At 42.9% G+C, this 18,023-nt stretch overlaps 1 protein-coding gene across 4 annotated transcripts in view; it reads left to right on the top strand.

Annotated features, from left to right (window-relative positions):
- The window catches only part of LOC106582958 (intermediate filament family orphan 2), a 79,162-nt gene extending 61,162 nt beyond the window's left edge, over positions 1-18,000 (top strand). Inside the window, exons 3-9 of one of the 4 annotated variants that reach the window (XM_014166601.2) lie at positions 6,015-6,110; positions 12,474-12,542; positions 13,628-13,798; positions 14,264-14,412; positions 14,846-15,032; positions 15,325-15,423; positions 15,960-18,000. In XM_014166601.2, coding sequence (XP_014022076.2) covers positions 6,015-6,110; positions 12,474-12,542; positions 13,628-13,798; positions 14,264-14,412; positions 14,846-15,032; positions 15,325-15,423; positions 15,960-16,193 — 1,005 coding nt within the window. In that variant the 3' untranslated portion in view covers positions 16,194-18,000. The remainder of the gene's footprint in view (positions 1-6,014; positions 6,111-12,473; positions 12,543-13,627; positions 13,799-14,263; positions 14,413-14,845; positions 15,033-15,324; positions 15,424-15,959) is intronic. The other 3 variants (XM_014166602.2, XM_014166605.2, XM_014166604.2) reach the window with 3 other exon arrangements.
- Positions 18,001-18,023: the final 23 nt, after the last annotated feature.

The raw sequence follows: 18,023 nt of genomic DNA, 5'->3' as shown, positions 1-18,023 counted from the left end.
CCTGCAGAACTTGCTTTTTGGAGTGTGGTGTCAAAAAAGCAGAGCATATCTTTATTACGGCTAGACCTCTCCCCATCTTTACAACCATTGAATCGATATGTTTTGACCTTGACAGTTTACAATGTAAGGTAACGCCAAGTAATTTAGTTGCCTCAACTTGTTCAACAGCCACACCATTCATTACCAGATTCAGATGAGGTCTAGAACTTAGGGAATGATTTATACCAAATACAATGCTCTTAGTTTTAGAGATGTTCAGGACCAGTTTATTACTGGCCACCCATTCTAAAACAGACTGACTCTTTGTTAACTGTTTGTGACTTCATTAGCTGTGGTTGCTGATGCGTATACAGTATGGTTGAAACATCAGCATACATAGACACACATGCTTTGTTAATGCCAGTGACAGGTCATTGGTAAAAATAGAAGAGAGCCTAGAGAGCTGCTCTGTGGCACACCACACGTTACATGTTTGACATTAGAGAAGCTTCCATTAAAGAAAACCCTATGAGTTATATTAGATAGACAGCTCTGAATCCACGATATGGCAGAGGTTGAAAAGCCATAACACATACACTACCAGTCAAACGTTTTAGAACACCTACTCATTCAAAGGTTTTTCTTAATTCTTTACTATTTTCTACATTGTAAAATAATAGTGAGACATCAAAACTATGAAATATCACATATGGAATCATGTAGTATGCCAAAAAAGTTGTTAAACATATCAAAATATATTTGATATTTGAAATTCTTCAAAGTAGCCACCCTTTTCCTTAATGACAGCTTTGCACACACTTGGCATTCTCTCAACCAGCTTCATGAGGTAGTCTCCTGGAATGCATTTCAATTAACAATTGTGCCTACTTAAAAGTTAATTTGTGGAATTTCATTCCTTCTTAATGCATTTGAGCCAATCAGTTGTGTTGTGACAAAGTATTGGGTGTATACAGAATATAGCCCTATTTGGTAAAATACAAAGTCCATATTATGGCAAGAACAGCTCAAATGAGCAAAGAGAAACAGTCCATCATTACTTTAAGACATGAAGGTCAGTCAATACGGAACATTAAGAACTTTGAAAGTTTCTTCATGTGCAGACGCATAAACCATCAAGCGCTATGATGAAACTGGCTCTCATGAGGACCGCCACAGGAATGGAAGACCCAGAGTTACCTCTGCGGCAGAGGATGTTCATTAGAGTTACCAGCCTCTGAAATTGCAGCCCAAATAAATGCTTCACAGAGTTCATGTAAAAGACACTTCTCAACATCAACTGTTCAGGGGAGACTGTGAATCAGGCCTTCATGGTCAAATTGTTGCAAAGAAACCACTATTAAAGGACACCAATAAGAAGAAGAGACTTGCGCGGGCCAAGAAACATGAGCAATGGACATTAGACCGGTGGAAATTTGTCCTTTGGTCTGGAGTCCAAATTTGAGATTTTTGGTTCCAACCGCTGTGTCTTTGTGAGATGCGGTGTGGGTGAACGGATTATCTCCGCATGGGTATATCCCACCGTAAAGCATGGAGGAGGAGGTGTAATAGTGTGGGGGTGCTTTGCTGGGGACACCGTCTGATTTATTTAGAATTTAAGGCACACTTAACCAACATGGCTACCACAGCATTCTGCAGCGATACGCCATCCCATCTGGTTTGGGCTTAGTGCGACTATAATTTGTTTTTCAACAGGACAATGACCCAACACACCTCCAGGCTGTGTAAGGGCTATTTTACCAAGAAGGAGAATAATGGAGTGGTGCATCAGATGACCTGGCCTCCACAATCCCCCGACCTCAACCAAAATGAGATGGTTTGGGATGAGTCGGACAGCAGAGTGAAGGAAAAGCAGCCAACAAGTGCTCAGCATATGTGGGAACTCCTTCAAGACTGTTGGAAAAGCGTTCCAGGTGAAGCTGGTTGAGAGAATGCCAAGAGTTTGCAAAGCTGTCATCAAGGCAAAGGGTGGCTATTTGAAGAATCTCAAATATTACATATATTTTGATATGTTTAACACTTTTTTTGTTACTACATGATTCCATATGTTATTTCGTAGTTTTGATGACTTCACTATTATTCTACAATGTAGAAAAAAACCCTTGAATGAGTAGGTGTTCTAAAACGTTTGACCGGTAGTGTATGTTTTTTCAACAACAGGTTACGGTCAATAATATCCAAGACTGCACTGAAATCTAACAATACAGCTCCGACAATCTTATTATTATCAATTTCTTTCAACTGATCATCAGTAATTTGTGTCATTGCAATACATGTTGAGTGCCCATCTCTATAAGCATGCTGCAAGTCTGTTATTCATTTGTTTACGGAGAAATAGCATTGTATTTGGTCATACACCATTTTTTCCAACAGTTTGCTAAGAGCTGACAGCAAGCTTATACTCTTGGGTAGCGGAATTACTTTGGATTCCCTACAGGCCTAAGGACAAAGACTTTCCTCTAGGCTCAGAATAAAGATATGACAGATGGGAGTGGCTATAGAGTCAGCTACCATCCTCAGTAACTTTCCATATAAGTTGTCAATGCTAAGAAGTTTGTCATTATTGATCTATAACAATAATTTTTACACCTCTCCCACACCAACTTTACAAAATTCTAACTTGCAGTGCTTTTCTTTCATTATTTGTTTCTTTATGCATGAATCCAATGGCTCACTGTTTGCCCACTTTGCCAATGAAGTAATCATTCAAATAATTGCCCACATCAAATGGTTTTGTGATGAATAAGCCATCTCATTTGATGAAAGATGGAATTGAATTTGTCTTTCTACCCATAATTTAATTTAAAGTTTTTTTCTATCATTCTTTATATTATTGATCTTGGCTTCATAAAACAGTTTCTTCTTCTTTTATATTGAGTTTAGTCACTCAATTTGCAGTAAGTCAGCCAGTCAGATGTCCAGCCAGACTTATTAGCCACTCCTTTTGCCCCATCTCTTTCAACCAAACAGTTTTTCGATTCCTCATCAATCCATGGAGCCTTAACAGTTATAACAGTCAGTTTCTTAACAGGTGCATGTTTATCAATAATTGGAAGAAGCAATTTCATAAATTGCAGCATCTGGATGCTCCTCATTAATCACATCAGACCAACAAATATTTTTAACAACATCCCCATAAGAGTCCCAGTAAAATCTTTTGTATGATCTCTTATACACCATTTTAGGCCCAGCTGTTTTTGGCTTTCCTGGATATAGCCAATATATTGTGATCACTGCATCCAATGGGTACAGATACAGCATTAGAACAAAGTTCTACAGTATTAGTAAAAATGTGACTAATAGTTGTGGATGATCTTGTTCCTGTAGTGTTTGTAAACACCCTGGTAGGTTGATTAGTAACCTGAACCAGATTACAGGCGCTGGTTACAGTAAGAAGCTTCCTCTTGAGCGGACAGCTTGATGAAAACCAGCCAATATTCAGGTCCCCAAGAAAGTAGACCTCTCTGTTTACATCACATGCATTTCACACATATTATTTAGATAATGACTGTTCTCACTTGGTGGCCTATAACACCCCAAAATAAAAGGCTTTAAATGTGCCAAGTGAACCTGCAGCAACAACACTTCAGTAACACTCCAGGTCTCATGTGGAGATTCTAAATTCCGTCCACAACCATCTTGTTCCGCCTTGATTGTCCCTCGATATAGTCTGATTTAGCCATCATTGTTATCATGGATTCACACACAGAACTGATGTCCTCTCTCAATGACTTACAGATTGCTGTCATCTTGCCGTTCTCCTGTTTCAACTCATCGAGCTGACGCTGGGAGAACTGCAAACTGTTCTTCAGGTGCTGGACCTCTCTGGTCAAGTCACCATTATTTTATTAGTTGAATTCACCAGTATTTGGACAAAGCACTTGAAGCTATTTTCTTGTTATTGTAGCAACTGCTTGTAGAACTATTTTTGTTCATTTAAAAGATCCTTCACGTGTGATAAGAGACACCACTGTCCTCAACGGTACTTTGGTCTCCGCCGGCTTTGGTCTTTGTCATGGTAGTTAGCGACGTAGGTTATGCTGTTAATCCTCACAGTTCCAGACAGGGCAGGTCATGGGAAAGATTGAAAACAACAAACAGCGGGGATCTAGACAGCCACAAACCTGGGACAATCCGCAGTCCCAGCCACAATGGCTAACCGTGTCACGGGCTGCGTTCAAGCCCTCAAGAAAACCCAGCTCGCTTGATAATGCCAAAAAGCTCCTCAGATCCGTCCTTGTTCGACGGGATCACTGGACAGAGACTAGCAGTCCCAACAACTGATGCCAACTGCGTCGCGGGATCCAAACAAAAAAGTTAGCTAGCTACTTCCAATACACTTTCAAAACAACAAACTTTTTAAAACAACAAAACCGAGCTCTTCCTCGTTCCGTGTTCAAAAGGAAGTGACGTATTACAACCTGACAAGGTAGGGGTGGTGTATCAATTCATCAGTACAGTAGAGTTCAGTACAGTACAGTACAGTAGAGTTCAGTACAGTACAGTAGAGTTCACTAGAGTGCAGCAGATTACAGTAGAGTATAGTACAGTAAAGTAGACTATAGTTCAGAACAGTACAGTAAAGTTCAGTACAGTAGAGTATAGTAAAGTAGAATATAGTTCAGTACAGTAGAGTTCAGTAAAGTACAATACAGTAGAGTACAGTATAGTTCAGTATAGAGTGGCCAGATGGAAGCCACTCCTCAGTAAAAGGCACATCATCAGCCCGCTCTGGTCTGATGAAACCAAGATTGAACTCTTTGGCCTGAATGCCAAGCGTCACGTCTGGAGGAAACCTGGCACCATCCCTACGGTGAAGCATGGTGGTGGCAAAATCTAATCCATTTTATAATAACGCTCTAATGTAACAAAATGTGGAAAAAGTCAAGGGGTCTGAATATTTTCCGAATGCAATATATTTCTAATAAGGGGTCTTTGCTTATTCAACGTTTTTAGGATGGAAAATTTGTGCGAAAAAAAAAATATGCCTTAATATCAAAAATAATATATACTCTTATCTTTCATTTGACACCCAATTTGATATGCTCCTATGAAATTCACATGTTGGTGCTCATGGGTCCTTTTACGTGGAAATGACCATTACTTATTGTACATGCCACCATCCTTCATTTCTTATGGTCTGTTCATATGCATAATGTCTTGAGCGGGTGTGTGTCAACAGAATTTGGCCCGAGATAGTCAGGTAGTAGGGCTGGGAATTGCTAGGGACCTCACGATACGATATTATGAGATTCTTATGATTTTCACTATTCTATATGTATTGCGATTTGATACTGTGATACTGTCTAAATGAATATCTTGATATGTAACTGTATAGATTTTTTTCCCCCATCACTATCTGGTAGATGCATGTCAGAAAACCTACATAGACGCTGGTGACCTGGATGGCCACCATAGCAAACCTGGAAATCCGTGTCTCACCACTATGCCCCGTGCCTCATCGTTACACCAGTTTGCAGTATCATGGCCCAAGGCAGGCACCATGCTCCCTATGCAACATCAAAAGCCTCAGCAGGTGCTAGTACAGTAGCAATCCCCCCTCTCTCTGCACCACCGTCAACAGACAAATCGATCAAAGGCAGCGTATGTGTTTGTGTTGGATTATGGGTCAGCAGAACACTGGAAGAGAGCAGACTTCCCTGGGGTGCTCTAACCTCTGAGGTGACACAGGTAGATATTGTTTAGCATGAAAGTGAAACAGGAGGTCTGCATTATAATAGTCATTTGACAAATAGTATTAGTTGATTATGTAGTGTGATTTACTCTGTATGTGGTCCCCCTGGGCATCTACTGTAATGTCCATAATCCATCTTTACTACTTATCCCACTGCATACTTGTACAAATATAGATTGGGGCCATATTCAATAACATGCTTTCTCTAATATGGTAAATAAGAAAGTGTGTTGGTATTTTGTTGCATGTCTTTGAGTGTATGTGGTTGGGGCATGTGTTTGAATTGTGCAAATCTGTGCATGTGTGTGTGGTGTGTGTTCAGAGTGCCCAGGAGTCAGAGGAGATCCAGGATGAACTGAATGAGAAGGTGGAGAGGCTGAAGGCTGAGCTGCTGGTCTTTAAGAGCCTTATGAGCGATGTGAGTATAGTATATACACCCTCACACTCCACAGCACACTCACTCTTTCCATGACATAGACTGACCAGGTCAATCTAGGTGAAAGCTTGATCCCTTATTATCACTTAAAATCCACTTCAATCAGTGTAGATGTAGAGAATAATAATGGCGCCGAAGTAGATGGCTGCAGTTTTACGATCCCGTAACCAATTGTGCTATTGTGTATGTTTTTTGCACATAATGTTTCTACCACCGTGTCTTATGACCGGAAAAGAGCTTCTTGATATCAGAGCAGCGATTACTCACCCCGTACTGGAGGAATTCTTCTTCAACGAGTCGGACGGGAAGGATTTACTCCAGACACCCGACAAGGCCCTCATCCCCGTCACTTGCAGGAGGAAAAGACGGAGACATTGTGGATGACGGTCCGAGAGCCTTCTAAGGATCCGTCGCCAAGAGGGTAATCTACCTTTGCCATCGGTCCAATTAGCCAATTTACAATCAATCGGTAATAAAATAGACAAACTACGAGCACGTATATCCTACCAATGGGACATTAAAAACTGTAATATCTTATGTTTCACCGAGTCGTAGCTGAACGATGACATGATTAACATACTGCTGGCGAGTTTTAAGCTTTTTCGGCAGGATAGAACAGCGGCCTCTGGTAAAACAAGGGGCGGCGGCCTATGCATATTTGTAAACAACAGCTGATGCACGAAATCTAAGGAAGTCTCAAGGTTTTGCTCATGCATCTCATGATAAGCTGTAGACCACACTATCTACCTAGAGAGTTTATCAGTATTTTTGTAGCTGTCAACATACCACCACAGACCGATGCTGGCAATAAAACCGCACTCAATGAGCTGTACAGTATACGCAAACAGGAAAATGCTCATCCAGAGGCTACGCTCCTAGTGGCCGGGGACTTTAATGCAGGGAAACTAAAATCAGTTTTACCTCATTTCTATCAGCATGTTAAATGTGCAACCAGAGGGAAAAAACTCAAGACCACCTTTACTCCACACACAGAGACACGTGCAAAGCTCTCCCTCACCCTCAATTTGGCAATCTGACCATAATTCTATCCTCCAGATTCCTGCTTACAAGCAAAATCTAAAGCAGGAAGCAGCAGTGACTCGGGCAATAAGAAAGTGGTCAGATGAAGCAGATGCTAAGCTACAGGACTGTTTTGATAGCACAGACCGGAATATGTTCCAAGATTCTTCCGATGGCATTGAGAGTACACCACATCAGTCACTGGCTTCATCAATAAGTGCATCGATGACGTCGTCCCCACAGTGGCCGTACGTACATACCCCAACCAGAAGCCATGGATTACAGGTAACATTTGCACTGAGCTAAAGGGTAGAGCTGCCACTTTCAAGGAGCGGAACTCTAACCCGGAAGCTTATAAGAAATCCTTCTACGCCCTCTGACGAACCATCAAACAGGCAAAGCGTCAATACAGGACTAAGATCGAACCATACTACACCAGCTCCGACGCTCGTCGGGCAGGGCTTGCAAACTATTACAGACTACAAAGGGAAGCACAGCCACAAGCTGCCCAGTGACACGAACCTACCAGACGAGCTAAATAACTTCTGTGCTCGCTTTGAGGCAAGTAACACTGAAACATGCATGAGAGCACCAGCTGTTTCGGATGACTGTGTGATCACGCTCTCTGTAGCCGATGTGAGTAAGACCTTTAAACAGGTCAACATTCACAAGGCCGCAGGGCCAGACGGATTACCAGGACGTGTACTCCGAGCATGCGCTGACCAACTGGTAAGTGTCTTCACTGACATTTTCAACCTGTCCCTGACTGAGTCTGTAATACCAACATGTTTCAAGCAGACCACTATAGTCCGTGCCCAAGAACACTTAGGTAACCTGCCTAAATGACTACAGACCCGTAGCACTCACGCCTGTCGCCATGAAGTGCTTTGAAAGGCTGGTCATGGCTCAAATCAACACCATTATCTCAGAAACTCTAGACCCACTCCAATTTGCATACCGCCCCAATAGATCCACAGATGACACAATCTCTATTGCACTCCACACTGCCCTTTCCCACCTGGACAAAAGGAACACCTATGTGAGAATGCTGTTCATTGACTACAGCACAGCGTTCAACACCATACTGTCCACAAAGCTCATCACTAAGCTAAAGACCCTGGGACTAAACACCTCCCTCTGCAACAAGATCCTGGACTTCCTGATGGGCCGCCCCCAGGTGGTAAGGGTAGGGAACAACACATCCGCCATGTGCGTGCCCAGTCCCGTCCTGTACTCCCGGTTCACTCATGACTGCATGGCCAGGCACGACGCCAACACCATCATTAAGTTTGCCAATGACACAACAGTGGTAGGCCTGATCACTGACAATAATGAGACAGCCTATAGGGAGGAGGTCAGAGACCTGGTCGTGTGGTGCCAGGACAACAACCTCTCCCTCAACGTGATCAAGACAAAGGAGATGATTGTGGACTACAGGAAAAGGAGGACCAAGCACTCCCCCATTCTCATCGACGGGACTGCAGTGGAACAGGTTGAGAGATTTAAGTTCCTTGGTTTCCAAATCACCAACAAACTATCATGGTCCTAGCACACTAAGACAGTTGTGAAGATGGCATGACAAAGGCTATTCCACCTCGGGAGACTGAAAAGATTTGGCATGCGTCCTCAGATCCTCAAAAGGTTCTACAGCTGCACCATCAAGAGCATCCTGACGGGTTGCATCACTGCCTGGTATGGCAACTGCTCGGCCTCCGACCGCAAGGGACTACAGAGTGTAGTGCGTATGGCCCAGTACATCACTGGGGCCAAGCTTCCTGCCATCCAGGACCTCTATATCAGGCGGTGTCAGAGGAAGGCCCTAAAAATTGTCAAAGACTCCAGCCACTCTAGTCATAAACTGTTCTCTCTGCTACGGAAGTTTACATACACTTAGGTCATTTAAACTCGTTTTTCAACCACTCCACAAATTTCTTGTAAACAAACTATAGTATTGGCAAGTCGGTTAGGACATCTACTTTGTTCATGTCATTTTTCCAACAATTGTTTAGACATATTATTTGACTTATAATTCACTGTATCACAATTCCAGTGGGTCAGAAGTTTACATACACTAAGTTGACTGTGCCTTTAAACAGCTTGGAAAATTCCAGAAAATGATGTCATGGCTTTAGAAGCGTCTGATAGGCTAATTGACAATTTGAGTCAATTGGAGGTGTACCTGTGGATGTATTTCAAGGCCTACCTTCAAAATCAGTGCCTCTTTGCTTGACATCAAGTCTGGTTCATCCTTGGGAGCAATTTCCAAATGCCTGAAGATACCACGTTCATCTGTACAAACAATAGTATGCAAGTATAAAAACCATGGGACCACACAGCCGTCATACCGCTCAGGAAGGAGACGTGTTCTGTCTCCTAGAGATGAATGTTGTCACAGCTGTCGTGGAAGAGAGAATGGGACCAAGGCGCAGCGGGTTGCGTGCTCAACATATTTATTAAAATAATGAGAACACCACGGAAAAACAATAAACAAAGTAACGACAGGAACAGAGAAGCAGGCTCAACAAAAGCAGTGCTCTCAAACAACTACCCACAAGTGACAAACAAAACACACACCTATTTATAGGACTCCCAATCAGAGGCAACTAGGAACACCTGCCTCCAATTGAGAGTCCAGCACCCAACCTACACATAGAAAAACTACCCTAGAATATACACATAGAAATACAAACATAGACCAGTGACCAAAAAACCCCATAATACATAAATAAACTATCCTCTGCCACGTCCTGACCAAACTACAATAACAAAATATCCTCTATACTGGTCAGGACGTGACAAATGTACTTTGGTGCAAAAAGTGCAAATCAATCCCAGAGCAACAGCAAAGGACCTTGTGAAGATGCTGGAGGAAACAGGTACAAAAGTATCTATATCCACAGTAAAACAAGTCCTATATTGATATAACCTGAAAGGCCGCTCAGCAAGGAAGACACCACTGCTCCAAAACCACCATAAAAAGCCAGACTACGGTTTGCAACTGCACATGGGGACAAAGATTGTACTTTTTGGAGAAATGTCCTCTAGTCTGATGAAGCAAAAATAGAACTGCTTGGCCATAATGACCATCATTATGTTTGGAGAAAAAAGGGGGAGGCTTGCAAGCTGAAGAACACCATCCCAACCGTGAAGCACGGGGGTGGCAGCATCATGTTGTGGGGGTGCTTTGCTGCAGGAGGGACTGGTGCACTTCACAAAATAGATGGCATCATGAGGTAGGGAAATTATGTGGATATATTGAAGCAACATCTCAAGACATCAGTCAGGAAGTTAAAGCTTGGTTGCAAATGGGTCTTCCAAATGGACAATGACACCAAGCATACTTCCAAAGTTGTGGCAAAATGGCTTAAGGACAACAATGTCAAGGTATTGGAGTGGCCATCACAAAGCCCTGACCTCAATCCCATAGAAAACTTGTGGGCAGAACTGAAAAAGCGTGTGCGAGCAAGGAGGCCGACAAACCTGACTCAGTTACACCAGCTCTGTCAGGAGGTACGGGCCAAAATTCACCCAACTTATTGTGGGAAGCTTGTGGAAGGCTACCCGAAAGGTTTGACCCAAGTTAAACAATTTAAAGGCAATGCTACCAAATACTAATTGAGTGCATGTTAACTTTTGACCCACTGGGAATGTGATGAAAGGAAGAAAAGCTGAAATAAATTGTTCTCTCTACTATTATTCTGACATTTCACATTCTTAAAATAAAGTGGGGATCCTAACTGACCTAAGACAGGGATTTTTACTAGGATTAAATGTTAGGAATTGTGAAAAACTGAGTTTAAATGTATTTGGCTAAGGTGTATGTAAACTTCCGACTTCAACTGTAGCTCTCTTGTTATTTTACTGCTGCTGTTTAATTATTTGTTACTTTAATTTTTTTTGTATTTTTTTACTCATCTATTTTTTACTTAACACTTATTTATTTTTCTTAACTTCTTAAGGCATTATTGGTTACGGGTTTGTAAAGTAAGCATTTCACTGTTAGGTCTACACCTGTTGTTTTCTGCGCATGTGACAAATACAATTTGACTTGATTTGAGATTAAGAAGAGGAGACAGCTTAAAGAAGGTTTGTTTTGCCTTGAGACTATTGAGAGATGGATTGTGTATGTATGTGTGCCATTCAGACGGTGAAGACAGAAAATGTAAGTGCCTTTGAACGGGGTATGGTAGTAGGTGCCAGTCACACCGGTTTGTGTCAACAACTTGAACTCTGCTAGGTTTGTCACGCTCAACAGTTTCCCGTGTGTATCAAGAATGGTCCTCCACCCAAAGGACATTCAGCCAACTTGACACAACTGTGGGAAGCATTGGCGTCAACATGGGCCAGCATCCCTGTGGAACGCTTTTGACACCTTGTAGAGTCCACGTCCCAATGAATTGAGGCTGTTCTGAGGGCAAAAAGGGGTGGGGTTTAACTCAATATTAGGAAGGTGTTCTTAGTGTTTGCTACACTCAGTGTATATCCTCAACAATACTGCAGTGGTTGTATTGACAGTCATATTGTTTTTAATAGGTGATGATAGATGTTGTCAGTCATACTGTAGAGGTCCTTAGGGCTTCATTCATCATCCTGAACACACTTAGAGACTGGGCTCCAGGACAGGCTAGTAGATTCACACCCCTCCTTGTTTAGATTTTTACCCAGCAGTGAAAACATATTCTGCCACAAACAACATTTCAGACAGGCATAGTGCTCAGATAGGACTGTTTTCATAAACAAACAGTAGATCAACAGGACTTTATGCTGTGTCTACAATAATTAATTTTTCTCATGGGGCGGCAGGAAGCCTAGTGGTTAGAGCTTTGGACTAGTAACTGAAAGGTTGCAAGATCGAATCCCCGAGCTGACAAGGTTAAAATCTGTCGTTCTGCCCCTGAACAAGGCAGTTAACCCACTGTTCCTAGGCCATCATTGAAAATAAGAATTTGATCTTAACTGACTTGTCTAGTTAAATAAAGGTAAAAATTCAATGGAGCTTGGCTCTAGTGTGACGGCTGTAATATACGGCAGCTGGCTTGGGAGTCATTTGGATTTCTGTAGAAACCATTCTAGCTTGGCTCCCTCTCTTATTGACTTCTCTGTTTAACTGGCCATGTCGGTTAGTGGCATTATGGGTAATAGCAGCTTCCTCGTCATGGCACAACTACCTGTAGTCAGAGAAGAGACGATACATTCAGTACAGTAGTAGATCTATGCGGCGACACAGTGTGTCTAATCTGATAGATGTCCTGGGTAGTGAATAAACACTGTGATTTGGGACATGTCCTTAGAATTTGTGTACTTTGTCATTGCTCATTTATTAAGGGTGGTCGACATCTGAGATCCAAATATGTCAGGAGATCTCAATATGTCAATATGGATCTGAATATGAAAGTAAGAGATATTTCTATTCCTGCCTTCCCACTCCCCTTTACCCTACAATCGAAATACTAGCCTTCCCCTTGTAGATGGTTTAGTATAGAATTGTTTGGTCATAATAGCATATTAGACTAATTGCAAGTTATTGAGTGACGAAAAGAAGCATGGGATGCAGCAGTGATCAAATTCATTTTGGAGTTTGCTTTGGACCTTCACAGAAATGTTGCATGATGTGTTATTGACCCAGACTGACTGGATGTGGGTTTCTGCTGGGTCTGCAATTTAACAAGTGTATTCAATTGACTTTAATACTGCTGCATATGCTGGGCCGGCTCTAGCCTTTTGGGGGCCCTAAGTGAGATTTGGTTGGGGGGCACGCAATTCTCCAGATTTTGCCATGAGACGAAGAGACATAAGCAATTTTAGAACAAATGTCATGCAATTCTACAAATTTTGCCACAGGATAAAGTTTTGCAGTTTTATAACACATTTCATACAGTTCTACTCATTTTGCGGTGGGGCAGAGAGACATTTCTGCAGTTTTAAAGCTAATTTCCTGCAATTCTACACATTTTGCCATGACTTATGCCATGTTAATGATATCTGAGTGAGAGTGACTAACAAAATCAATGGGGGCCCCCTGGAGGTCAGGGCCCCTGGGCATGTTCCCTATGTGCCCTGTCAGTATTCGGCCATGATTACTACAAGTTTAGATAACTGGTTAGACTAATTTACCAATCTAAAAATTGTTCGCTGACATGGCTAATTGAGTGACTGTCAGTGACTGACAAAACAAGAGAAAAACTGCTGATGCACAACCAAATTTCTAACTTGCACCTTGTGTATTCTACTATTCTAACTCGACTAAGGGGGCGCTAAGCGACTGCTTATGTTGCTTATGGCTGGAGCCGGCCCTGCGTATATTGCCAATCACAGATAGCCAGTCATGGATGAACTCAGCATGTGACTTATGTTATTCATATCTGTCCGATAGCTTTAAAAAGCGTTTAGAGATTTGTTGAGTATAGTAAGGAGAGGTTTTGGTTGGGTGATTCTCTGCTTCACAGCCAGCAACACCGACCCCTCTCCTTCATCTCCAGCAAATGTCCAACATGGACACTAAGATCCAGGAGAAAGCCATGCGGGTGGACATGGACATCTGCCGGCGCATCGACATCACCGCCAAACTGTGTGACGTGGCTCAGCAGTGCAACTCAGAGGACATGTCCAAGGTGTTCAACGTCAGCCCGGCCAGGTCGCTCCCAGAGATGGTGTGTATTTATCTGTATGTTAGGCCTCACTCTGGAACAGCTAACTACCGGTATACTGCTGCTACACTCTCTTCTACATAGGCAGACACACACCACTAACACAATACTCATTGACCCCTCCTCCATACACACACAAACACAGTCATTGCTCAGCGGTGAACTGCTGATGCTGTGACTCTCTGCACTGCACACAAGGTTATCACATTGTGCAGACAGTGCTGGCTAAAGCCCGACTATGAATCCAGACAGAAACAGACCAGAGGCTTTTTAGGTGGTGCATTGTACTGCTTAAATTACTAATGTCGGATTAGACAAACTGCCTCAAATTCTGCATTGATGCCATCAGTAAGTAATCTGGTTGTGTGTGTGTGTGTGTGTGTGTGTGTGTGTGTGTGTGTGTGTGTGTGTGTGTGTGTGTGTGTGTGTGTGTGTGTGTGTGTGTGTGTGTGTGTGTGTGTGTTCCAGAGTGCCATGGCGTGCTGCAGGAAGAAGGAGTGCAGGCCTGTGTCTGACGAGGACAGCTCTGAGATGGATGCAGACCCCAGCACCAGTACCTCAGAGGAGGAGGTCCCGCTCAACGTTACTGACGAAATGAAACGCATGCTCAACCAGCTGTGAGTCAGCCTTCAAACACACACACACACACCCATGGTGCATTGTGTTTCTATCATGTTGTACTTTGCTCCCATCTAGTGTTAATTCAGAGTCCTGCATTAATAATTTTTTCAGTAGTTAATTTCCTGTGCTACAATTAGGGCCACCAAATGATAGATGACAACATTAAATCAAAGAATATGTATTCATTGTGTATATGAATTCCTCAGTGTAATATTGGATATTGGTTATAGGTCTAATTTGTATTATACTAAATCTTCTGTCACTGTCTCAAGTCATTCTCAAACACTGTATGTAGTCTGTTTTCCTGCATGCCTTCTCTATGTATCTTTCTTCGTCCTCTGTGTTTGGACCTCTTGTAAGGTGGTGCCTGTTGTGTTGTCCTCTCTTCCTCTCTCTCTTCCTTCCACTCGCTGTCTCTGTCCCCCATAGAAATTGTTCAGATGATAATTTTGTTGCCAGGAGGGAGACGTTTGACATTGATGACGACTGTGACAGCCTGACGTGGGAAGAAAATGACGAGACCCTGTTGCTATGGGAGGACTTTAACAACTACAACATACAACCCGGTGCCATCACCGCGGCAAACTGCACAGCCAACAGCAACACAGAGGAGCCTGTGAGTCGGAATAGACACCATACAGTAAATGTCAAGGATACATATGTACAGGATAATGCATAAACATTTCAATTACCACTACCCACTGATAAACTAATGGACAAGGGTATAGGAAGGCATTGAGGAGATATTCACCTCCCAAACTTCCCATCCATTCATATTCAGCAAAGTGAAATGTTTGCAGTAAAATAACTTATTTTCATTTTGAAATCCTGCCCATTGTTCTGCTCTCAGTTGAGAAATGCAACATCCTAACAGAATGTATTAGCGAATCTTCTTTGCTTCCTCCCAGGTCTCTCAGGATGGAAGCCTGGGCAGCCTCATAGATGAGACAGAATCACTATTCAAGACCAGAGAGCAGGAGTACCATGAGACCATTGACGCGATTGAGGTGAACAGGCGGTGTCTGTGGGTGTGTGCATGCGTGCCTGCCTGCCTACGAGCCTGTGTGTGTATATGTGTGTATGAGAGGGACAATGTGACAGAAAGAGAGGTAGGGGCCTACAGTAACAAAAATAGAGGGAGAATGAAATCCCCTGAGATATATCTACCTGTTAGAGATTGTCCCTGGGAAATTTTTCCTCTCATTGTATCTAATAGAAACACCTGTCAAGTGAAAGTACAGAGGAGGACGACTGCCTTTGATTTGTTGGTTGTTTTGTCCCTCTCTCTGTTTGGTTTTGATTTGTGACTCAGCTTGATGATTCGGCCAGAGTGATTCAGTCCCTGGCAGGGCTGGCACCTGTCCCTGATCAACGTCACTGATGTCTCTCTCTCTTCTCTTCCTTACTTTTTTTTCTCTGGCTCCCTTTCACCTCTCCCCTCCTCTTCTCTCATCTCCTCTCTCTGTCCATCTATCTCTCTCACCCTCACTCTAACTCTCTCCCTCCCTCCATCTCCCCCTGCCCCGCTCTCTCTCCCTCTCAGATGGAGCTAGCCACAGCGAAGAGTGACATGAACAGACACCTGCATGAGTACATGGAGATGTGTCGCATGAAACGTGGTCTGGACGTGCAGATGGAGACATGCAGGAGGATGATCAAAGGGGGCAGGAACTCTCCCTCCGTCAGTTCGGTGGCTAGCAGCGACTCAGGGAACACTGACGAGATGCAGGACAAACTACTGGACAAGGATGGAGAGGCTGAGGTGCCAATCAGTTGATAGCCTGGCTCCACCCCCTTCCTCCCCTGTTCACTGACAGCTGCTCACAGAGCTCCACTCTGCTTGGCGGCTGACCCCAGTGTTCTGCTCTGCTTGGCATCTTTAGCCAAGGGGTACTGGTGGTCCTGACGGTCCTAATGGTCCTATGGATCTGGCCCACTGTCCCAGGCCCGGAACTGGTGCTTATTGTCTCTGTTCTCACAGGAATGGAGGGGGACGGGGTTCATTTGCTTCACAAGGCAAAGGCAGAGGTGGCACATACAATATAGTGTCTGAGCTGTGCTCTTTTCCACAGTGCTGCACAGGAACATCCAGCAAAACAATCAACATGATCAAACCAGTCATTCTGGCTCACTATTAGCATAGTATAAACAGTTCCACTGTCACCATTGTCATTCTATTGGCCTGATGTTGAACAGTCCATTTGGTGAACAGGGAACAACATGCACAACATTATTCACCAGTGAGAATATCTATCCTTTTGAGTTTTTTAATAATCACACAAAAAAATCACATTATGAGCAGTCACACTATTTTGTACTTGCATGTTCCCCATAGATGCAGATTGATCATTCACATATACTGTACATTCAAATGTTCAATTGGGGATTGCAATGTTCTCACCAAAGAGTCAAAGCTAAAAAAAAATCCGTTTGACTGGACTCTCCACTGTTAGCAGTGTTGACTGGGGAAGGAGCACAGCCCTTTGCTGCAATAATGCATTGTTCACATTCTATGCAATTTAGCTAGCCTTATTTCAGGATAACCTTTGACCTTCATTAACCCTCTTTTCCTTCATGATTTGCCTTTTTAAGCTGGGCAGGTGTTTTATATTTGTCATTCAGAGTGCTCCTGTGTGTTCTCCAAAGTAGAAGAGCAATGGGAGGTGCAGAATTATCTCAAAAAAGGAAAACTCCCTTGTTTCCTTTGTCAAAGGCACACCTCCTCCCCCTATCCATGTTAATTTAGAGGCCGTAAACATTTGAAAGGTTATCCAAAACAATATGGAACAAGGTGCCAGCAAACGTGCTGTTTTTGATTTGTATTGCCTTATGCTTATTACTATCATAGTAAGCTTCAGCTAAGTTTAGTAATTTTCCCTTAAATGTATCTAATTGGTAGAACTAAGTTATTGATGGTCCCTTGGGCTACTCTTTGGTAAGTCCAAAGCAGTGGAGGCTGCTGAGGGGAGGATGGCTCATAATAATGGCTGGAACGGAGCGAATGGAACGGTATCAAACACATGGTCAAACACATGGAAACCATGTGTTTGATGTATTTGATACTATTCCACCTATTCAGCTCCAGCCATTACCACAAGCCCATTCTCTCCAATTGAGGTGCCACCAACTTCCTGTGGTCCAAAGAGCTTTTGAAAGTTATTGGTCACCTGTTTGTTCTCTCAGAGAGAGGGTACTGACATGATATATTACATAAAACAATCACATAAACTGGCAATACCATGAACATTGGTTGATGATACATTCCCTAGATTATACACTGAAAAAGTTGGTATTTATGATTTTCTTTTGCCAATCTTGGATACTAACCTCAGATGGTCTCTCATAACAACTCCCACCCTTCTGTCCAGCAGGGTGCACTGTTCCTATCATATTCCGTTGTCTAATTGTCATGTGCCCTGGATTGGGTTTATAATTGTTGGTACATAGATAAGAGGGCTGTTGGCATGTGATCGAATACCCCAGATGCCTTTCTGTTCATACTGCTGTATGTATAATGAATTTTGTTGTATTACATCCTGTCTAATTATTTGATGTAATTCATCAATTAAAAAAATTGATCAATGCATGGGGATTGGGAGAGGTTTTC

This window comes from Salmo salar, chromosome ssa22, assembly GCF_905237065.1.
Source record: "Salmo salar chromosome ssa22, Ssal_v3.1, whole genome shotgun sequence".
Classification (NCBI taxonomy): domain Eukaryota; kingdom Metazoa; phylum Chordata; class Actinopteri; order Salmoniformes; family Salmonidae; genus Salmo; species Salmo salar.
The sequence above is the reverse complement of the archived record's forward strand: the minus strand, read 5'-3'. Positions and strand labels throughout refer to the sequence as shown.